Consider the following 8,908-nt stretch of genomic DNA (forward strand, 5'->3'; position numbering starts at 1 on the left):
AGGAAAGGAATCAAGAAAAAGATAAAGAAATGGAAGGAACAAAATGCTGACCTAGAGAGAATGTTTACTGTGATCCAGCAAAGCTCTTGTGTCCTTATGCTATTACCTTTTCAAACCTATCCTTGCAGCCATGGAAGTGGGAAATGCTTTAGTTTTTATAAATGAAAGAAAGGTCATGTGGCACCATATTTCACCCCAAGCGATGTAGGAGGCTTTATAATGGCATCCAATGTGTTGATGTCTTGGAAACCTGTTCTCTACAAATTTTGTACCTCCCATGGCAGTACTGCACCCCAGCCTCAAGTTCCTCCCCAACCCCAAGATCTTGTGGCATATCTTCTTCTTTGGCAATCACTCGTAGCTGAGTAAGATTGTCTTCCATAAACATGGTTTTAACAATGAGTCCGTAAGTGACTGTGGAGGCTGGATCCACACACATCCTTCCACAGTGGGGACATTGGTTTCTGGGTGGGAGTTGATCAAGGTGTGGATGTGCCAAGCGTTTCTTCCTCTTAGCACGTTTCTCCCTTGTGTCCTGAGTTAGAGTGTCTTCATGACACCTTTGGTAAAGGCTGTTCTCCAATTGGAGCGCTCACAGGCAAGTGTTGCCCAATTGTTGGTGTTTATACTACATTTTTAAATTTTTTGCCTTGAGACAGTCTTTAAACCTCTTTTGTTGACCACCTTTATTTACCTCTGTTGTGTATCACTGTTGTGTATCACTGCTAGCCCAAAAGCCACATCAGGGAGCACGTGTCCCTTCAGATGTGGTTGGGCTCCTGCTTCCATCAGCCTCAGCAAGCATGGCCACAAGCTCCTCATCCCTTCTCTGTGCCACCAGAGCAACTGATTGTAGGAGAGAACATCAACCATTTCAAGCCAGAATGGTAGCAACACAGAGCAGAGTCCTCCTGGTCCTTTGAATCAGATAGTTACAGACAGCTGAGCTGAGCCAAGCCACTGTTTGCTTTGTAACGCCAAGTTCTGCTCCATTCATTTTTTATGGGCAAGTTTGTCTGGAGAAAGGGCTACTTGGGTACCTTTAATGGAATGCAGGCAGGCAGCTTCCTTCTTTTCTAAGTACTTGCAGCCTCTCCAGGTTTTTTGGGAGTGGGGTGGGGGTGGACCTTACCAGCACTTGTGCCTGGGTCAAGCTCCTAATTGGCCACTTTGCTATTCTGTGATAAAGCAGTGTTTGTGCTTGTTGTCTTGCAGTTGCCAGGCAACTATAGAACAAAGTCCTCATGTCACCTATAAGTCAACCTTGGAAGATTACCGAGTGGACTTCCATAGAAGCGAGTTTCTGGGAGCAGTGGGAGCACCCAGCAGAGAGCTGCTTAATGCCCCCCAAGGCTGACATCTGGTCCAAATGTCTTGTTTGCCTTTTGGGCACTTTGGCTCCATATGCATCTTAATTCAGCTTGTGCTCTTAAAATGTCCTCAATTATGTCAGATTGAACCTTGCAAAAACAGCGGGGTGTTAATGAGATTATTTGTAGAAATAAGCCTGACATGGTTCTCTCCCATAACACTAAACGGAAACACATTGTTTTTCTGGTTGATAGAAAAGCCCCTAGTTTCATTTTTCTAACTTTAATATGTATGTTGGTGCTTTGGATAAAGTTTAGCATGCTTTCTAAAATATACATGTGGGCGACCTTTGCCAAAAGAATAACTAAATACACTACATGGAGTGGTTGATGTGCTTAGCATTTTGCAGTCAATATTTCCCTCGCCCCTTGGGGGGCTGGGTATTTTTTGTGGTTAGACCAAGGGATTGTTTTTAACATTTGATTACCTCATATTGTGAGTTGATTTTATAATCATACAATTGCAGAGTTGGGGGGGGGGGGCTCAAGAAACATCTACTCCCACCCTCTGCAATGCAGGAATCACAGCTAAAGAATCCCTGACAGATGGCCATTCAACCTTTTTTAAAAAACCAGTGAAGGAGAGCCCACCACTTTCTGAGGGAGTCCATAATGTCATAAAGTTATTCCTAATGTTTAGTTGGCATCTCCTTTCTTAACATTTGAATCCATTCAATTATCTTGTATTATGCTACTATTTGTAAGAAGCTTGGGGATTACTGGTATAATGTAACAAGCACAATAAAGCACAGGGAACTTATCTGTAAGATGCCTGGCAAAGAGTTCTTCCTCGTTATTTGCATATTCTTCCATGAGCACACATTGATTTAATAGAAGACATCACCCTGATATTTGGTACTTCACTAGGGACCAACCAGGCAACCACATTCTGCAACTAAACATACAGCAAATCCAGTTTTTTTGGGGGGGGGATCTTTTGTTGCAGATGGAGTGCAAGGGAGAAAGAAGAGCAAAGAAAATGCTAGATTTGTCTTAAAGGAAAGCAGGCGTTTTTACTGCCACTTGAAACATCTGGCTAGCTATAGAGGCAATGAGGACATATTTATGCAATAGCCGTGATGAGCAGGCTCTCCCTCCATCCTTGCCCAGTTGGTATTGATTGGCTGTTTACTCTCATTAAGTGGCTGAGAAACGCAGCTACAGCCACTTGTCAGCAGAGGCTGCTCTGCTACCCTAGTAGAAAACTAGGAACGGTATGCCTCCTGATAACGTTTCCTGGAAAAAAAACATTTCAAAACAATGCTACAGAACCTCAGGATCCAGAAGGCTCTGAAAGCGAGGTCTTTATGTTAAGCAGGACCTGATATTTCTGAAATCAAGTTCCTAGTTTTCCTACAAGCACTAGTGTGATCCAGGAAGAGGTTATGCAGGCAGGGGGTAGCTTGGTTCTTAACAGCTGAGTTTACTATGTCCAGGGACATATTTTTAGAGTTTCGCCTAAAATGATTTCTATTTGCTGTTAGGATGACAAAGTAAAGTGCTACAGTTTTGCTTTTGGGGGGGGGGGTTGTCCTGTACCACTATAACACAATGTTCCACTCCACTCTATGTTCTCATAATTTAATTATTTGAATCAAGTAAGATATATTTGTGGGTTTGTCAAAATAATGGAAGGAATATGCTTATCTTGGCTAAAATCCTGTCTAGCCCCTCTCTTTCTCTATATGGCAGGTTTGCTTATAAATAGCTCTTTAAAAAAATACAGATAGCTTTTTGCTCAGCTGGGAGGTTACAAGTTAAGTTGTATAACTCAAAATGCATTCTTCATACCGCTTATCTGCCTCTCTCTGCATATGACAAAACAATATATAATGGATGCATATGGACTGAGAGATAATTCATGTTCAGTAGTTCAGTTAAGTAATTTTAGATTCTGGACCCAGTTCTTTTATGCCTTCCCAACCTCTTTAGATGGTAATGTTTATTACTTCAGTTAATTCTCAAAATGTAGTAAACCAGCCCTGCCGCTTTTTTGGGGGGGGGGGGGTAGTGGGGCTCCTGCTCATTTTGCTGAGTGGGACCCTGGAATTCTACTCCAATTCCTGTCTGGACAGCACTACCTTTCATGTCAACACAGGCACCCAGATAAAAGTGTTCCCATTATGGAGCTCTTTGCATGAACTGTACATTATTACTTTGAAGCTACTAATATCTTCATGTGGGGGAAGGTAAAATATAGCTGAAGCTTCTGTTGTAGTTCTTCAGTGGTCAACCAGGAAAGGGAAGGGAGATGAAAAGCAAGACATGCATGTTGAATTACAATGGCACACAGTGTTATTTTTCTAGAAAAAGAGGTGCCAGAACTCACCATGAACATCTCCCTCGTTTTCTTAGAATGGCAATGGCACCCACCTGAGATGTGCCAGAACTGAGTTCTGGCCAGAGCTGTCAACCTTTCTTTCTTTCTTTCTTTCTTTCTTTCTTTCTTTCTTTCTTTGCATCGAGAAACGACCATAGCTGTCAACTTTCCCTTTTTTTGCAATGGGAAACAGCACTGCAATAAGGGAATTTCCTGCAAAAAACGGGGAAAGTTGACAGCTATGGTTCTGGCTGGGGGAAAAAGCCCTGGCAACACATTCTGTTTCTCTTCCTCCTTTATATACAAATGAGTACAAACTGTTGCCAAACATCTCTTTTCATAACTACATCAGATTAGATGGCTGCTTGTTACCCCAGGCAGGACGGGTCCACATTCTAAGGGCTGAACAACACATATGTGCAGATTCGTATGGACATGAATGTATGAAGCACCTCCATTGAAATGGAGGCACCTGGCACCACTGAAGTTCTCCTAAAGCTAAGCAGGTTTGGCCCAAGCTCACCTGGGCCTCACATGTGTAAGGTGTTCTGAATGCTTTGGAGCATGAACACAGCATAAGTGTAATAATGAGCTCCATCTGTGGTGTTTGTTGTACGATTTCTCATTGTCGCATGAAGCCACCACATGATGATGCATCATTCCCTATGCAGAGCCCATGCAGGCCAACTCAGGAATAATTCCAAGTTTAAATGATGCTTACTCTAGGACTTTTTTTCAGTTGAAATTCACAGGAACTCAGTTCCGGCACCTCTCAGGTGGGCCTGACCATTACCATTCTAAGAGAAAGAGGTAGGAGTTCATGATGAGTTCCCACACCTCTTTTTCTTAAAATAATAATAATAATAGAAATAGCACTGCTCCTAGGCGAGAGTGGACATACAATTGCTGTCTTAATGACGCACCCACATGAATGCTCATCACCTCAAGACAGTGATGAGCATTCATGGGTAGTGGTTCAGACCCTGGGTTTAATTGGTGGTCCAGCTACACCCACACTTGTTGCCTGACCAAGTTTACACATCAGTGATGGGTTTGAAAGGCATCTCTCTCAAAGACGCACACATATACCGGTAAACAAACGGCACACAAATAACCCCACGTGACTGTGGGGGAGAATGGAGTCATGCCCACACTTCAAGGGGCAGTAGTGGTGACTGAAGGCAATGCTTCAGAGGTACTCAGCTCCTAAGCTCAGGCATCACGTTGCCTCCTCAGACACACCCCTGTATTAGTGAAGAACGGGGGGAGGGGTCCGGCTAAGGCAGAAAGGGGAGGAGCTTCTAGGCAGGTGAAGCATTAAAACTGGCGCGTGAGGGGGAAACATGCCGCCCCTCCCCCATAGCCTAAGCAGCTGAGGTAAAAGCGCGCGCCAAAGAGGGCGCCCGCAGAGCCCGCGCGGAACGTAAACAGAGCCCAGGAAACACATGGCTGCCGGCGCTGCTCCTGCTGCTGCTTCTGCTGGTGGCCTCGCGCCTTCAGCAGCTCGGCAACTCCGCCGCCTCCCGGCCTCTCGCTGCCTCCTCAGTCGGTCAGCTTCAGCCACTGCAGGAGCTGTGCTGCTGGCGGCAGAGGCTAGAAAGGACTGCCAACAGTTGGGCAATATCAAGCAGCGTCTTCCCCGGCCACGGTCGCCACCTGCGCGCAGCGGCGGCGAGGCGCGTGGGGCTTAGAGAACAGCGGCCCCTTCTCCCCCGCCCACCCCTCAGGCGCTTTCCCGCCTTCCTCTTCCTCCCTCCTCAGTCAGCACAGCAGCGGCGCGGCGGCGGCAGCGGTACCCCCCCCCTCTCAGCCAGGCCAGGCAGCGCGCAGGTGGCGAAGCTCGAGGCTGAGGGGCACGCTGGGGGCGACCGGCGCTAAGAGAGCTCGGGGCTGCCCTCGCCGTTGCCCGCCGACCATGGCCCCCCGCCGCTGTTGCTGTGGCACCCGCCTGCTGCTGCTACGCCTCGTCCTCCTGCTGCTGCAGGGCGCCTCGGCCTCGGCAGGGGCGGCCCCGCCGTGCTCCTCCTCGCCGCCCAGCGTGGACTCGGTGCAGGGGCTGGCCCGGCGCGCCTCCGTGGTGATCGAGGGCAAGGTGCTAGCTCACAGCGTGGTGGAGCCAGGAGGAGGCGGAGGCGGCGGCGGCGGCGGCGGCGACGGAGGAGGAGGGGAAGAAGCGACGTCGCTGTTGCTGCTGCTGCCGCCGCCGTCGCCACCGCCGCCGCTCCTCACCCTGCCGGAGCAGCAGCAGCCGCCGACCGCCGCCTCTGCTTCCAGCACCTCCTTCTCAGGGACCGTCCCCTCGCCCTCGCCAGCTCCCAGCGCGCTGGTGCCGAGCCCCAGCCTGCCCAGCCCGAGCCCGCCGCCCGTCTCCTGGGTGACTCGGGTGCGCGTGCACCAGGTGTGGCCGGCCAAAAGCGGCGGGCTGCGCAAGGACGGGCTGCTGTGGGTGCTGCTGGCCGAGCGCGGCTCCGCCTGCGGGAGCAGCCTCAAGGAAGAGAGCCGCTACATCTTCTTCATGGAGCCCGTCGTCGCCTCCAGCGTCAACAACACTGGGGCGCCTTCGCTGCTGCCGCCCTCGCCGCCTTCGCCGCTCTTCCGGGCGTCTTCCCCGCCCCTGGAGACGGGCAGGAGCCTCAAGAAGGAGGTCGGCAGGGCGCTGTGTACCCGGGGATGTGGTAAGTACGAGGGGAACTCGAGGAGCGGTGCCTGCGCTGGGCTGGCCCGCATCAGCTTCGGCTGTGCTTTGCGGGGCAGGTGGGGGAATGAAGGCGGGGAGAAGGATGAGGTTGGTCCTTCGTTACTTCGCTGCTCGCCCTCTGTCTTGCCACTTCCGTCCCCGAGGTGTGTGACTTGTGGCCCGCTCTGGATCTTTCCTCTTTTGAGCGATTTGCAGGTGGATGTGGATCGCAGGTCGTTCAAGTTGGGTGCCAACCATGGGCGGGAAACTTTGCGAAAGCTCTCTCTCTGTCTCTGTCTCTCATACGCACAGCAACAAGCAGGCTACGAGTTTGGGGTTGTGGAGAGTGGGTATATTACTGCAACAGAATGGAGCCTTTATCTCTCCTGCCGATTTATTTTTTAGTTAGTTCGCTAAGAGAAGGCTGCATTTCAGGCCATCAAGAAAGAGGGAGGAAACTGGAAGGCTGCTTGGTGCGGGGCACGGTGTCTTTACTCCACCTGAATAAAGGCCTTGGCTGTTTGTGTTTGCTTTCTTAGAAGGAGGAAAGTGCTTGGTGGGGTGATGCTTGCCAACCCTTGTTTATGTTGGTATGTTGTTGGATGTGTAACTTTAGATGAAGCTGTAGGCTTTTGAAGCAGAACGAACGAGGAATTTGGTTGCATGTTGTATCTGGAAAGGTTGCTCGTTAGTTGTGGCAAATACTGACTTGCCTGGATTTCCTTTGGCATATGGGATTGGATATGTATCGTAAATAGATCCAGAGAGGGCCCAGCCATTTTTCAACTGCTCACGTTGTGTCCACCTTTAAAGTCTTCTGGTGCCTCCTAAATCAGTTCCCTCAACAAAAGAAGCAATTGCTCTCTCCCAGCTTCTGGAATTTCAGTGGCTGCCAAATGTTAGCAGTCCTCTATAGATGTAATTTTGCCCTCCTCTTTCTAGATGTGTTGGTACTCTTGAGAACCACTGGATTTAACTGGATTGTTTGCAAATGCAGTGCCCTGTCGTGTTTTATAGCACCTGAAATTCAGAGTCTGTCAGCTCTTGTTAACGTGAGGTTTCCAAGATGATTTTATTTTGTGGCTGGAAGAACGTAATGGTTGTTGGAGGCAGAGCTGCTGAGGAACAACGCTGACCAACCAAATCCATGAATCTTGGCGATCCTTTTCATTTTGTGTACTTTCACCTCAACTCAGACTGGTGTGCATTGGTTTCTGTTTTCCTGTTTATTTAATTCGTAGTTGTTACCATAATCATTTCGGCATTTTTTTAGCTACCCTGTGCCAAATTACTTCAGAATGGCTGCAGAAGGGAGCTGTCCACATTAAACGGTGCTGATGTTGAGTGAATGACGTCGGGATTCCCCAGAACTGGCGGATAGATGTCACTGTAAAACAAGGGAAATACTCTGCGGGGACCTGACATATTGGCTGATATAAAAGCTGAACATTTTTCTACATCAGGTTGTTTTTTTCTTATGGTGCAGTGAGGAAAGAGCGTGTCTTTTTCAATCCTTTGTAGTAAGGTTTCTGGTGTGATTAAACAAGATACAACAATGGATTGGGCTGCTGCAAACAAAACTGGACACAGGCATAATATGAATTAAGTGTGGGGGGGAGAGAATTGTGGGAGTATTAGAATCCTGTTTATTCTTGTCTATTCCAAAACATTGTCATACATCTCACAGGTGTGATAACATGAATAAAGCTTTTTGTTTTCCTGTGACTTTCATTCATAACAGTTTTGAGGCTCCTGTGATCTGCAAGCTAACTTGAAATATATATTCCATTACATGTAGGGTACAATGTTGTCGTTGAGATACACACACAAACAAACAAACAAACACACACACACGTGTGTGTGTTTAAAAATCTGAATACTTCAGTAGTTGAGGCATTCTATGGAAAATGAGGAAATATGCAAAGGCGAGTTAACGTATAAGAGTTAACCAGGGTGGAATGTTTTTGTTCCCCTTTTCCTACTGTGGACCTGAAGTATGCAAATGAACATATACAGCATGACTGAGTTTCTTCTCAGCTTGAAATGGGAAAATATAAAGATGGCAATTTCTTCTTTTTGCAGAACTTGAATTTTAAATTGTAGGTAGGTTGTGGTGTTGTTTTAATTGTGTGTATCTGCTTTTGATTAAGTAACAAAATGTGAATAACACCCTTTGGTGGGGGGGGGGGGGCTTTGAGCAGCTTTTTGCCTTAACCATATTGAGTTTAGCCATTGCCAGAAAAATTAATGAGAGAATGGCTGATGTCTCAGTTCCCATCTTTCTATCCATAGATTGATGCTTGTTTATGTATATAAAACATTTATCAGCTATCTAAGGCAGTTACTGATACTGAGTCAGGATTACTGATTCCTTTCATCTTAAAGATAGGATTCCACCCCCTTTTGCTTAGTCTGTAATAAACTGAATTTACCCTGCTGCTGTGACTTCTCAGCATCTGACAGCCTTTGACTTCCATAAAAGTCAAACCTGGTGAGCTCCAAATGGTACAGACACTGCAGTGAGGCCCTAAACGCTTTTTG

General features: G+C 47.6%; 1 protein-coding gene across 1 annotated transcript; it reads left to right on the plus strand.

Annotated features, from left to right (window-relative positions):
* Positions 1–5,605: 5,605 nt before the first annotated feature.
* LOC117061117 (pro-neuregulin-2, membrane-bound isoform-like) lies at positions 5,606–7,852 on the plus strand. The gene is made up of 3 exons (XM_033173805.1): positions 5,606–5,777; positions 6,003–6,365; positions 7,641–7,852. Exons 1-3 carry the CDS (start codon positions 5,606–5,608, stop codon positions 7,703–7,705), a joined length of 600 nt encoding a protein of 199 aa, XP_033029696.1. The 3' UTR covers positions 7,706–7,852.
* Positions 7,853–8,908: the final 1,056 nt, after the last annotated feature.

Source organism: Lacerta agilis, chromosome 16 (genome assembly GCF_009819535.1).
Source record: "Lacerta agilis isolate rLacAgi1 chromosome 16, rLacAgi1.pri, whole genome shotgun sequence".
Taxonomy (NCBI): domain Eukaryota; kingdom Metazoa; phylum Chordata; class Lepidosauria; order Squamata; family Lacertidae; genus Lacerta; species Lacerta agilis.

Bases quoted from the DNA above. Each gene is read 5' to 3' on its own strand.
- LOC117061117 (XM_033173805.1), top strand. From the start codon at position 5,606: ATGGCCCCCCGCCGCTGTTGCTGTGGCACCCGCCTGCTGCTGCTACGC. The intron at 5,778-6,002 runs GCAAGGTGCTAG...CGCCCTCGCCAG, and splicing joins CGCCTCCGTGGTGATCGAGG to CTCCCAGCGCGCTGGTGCCG. The intron at 6,366-7,640 runs GTAAGTACGAGG...GCATTTTTTTAG, and splicing joins GCTGTGTACCCGGGGATGTG to CTACCCTGTGCCAAATTACT.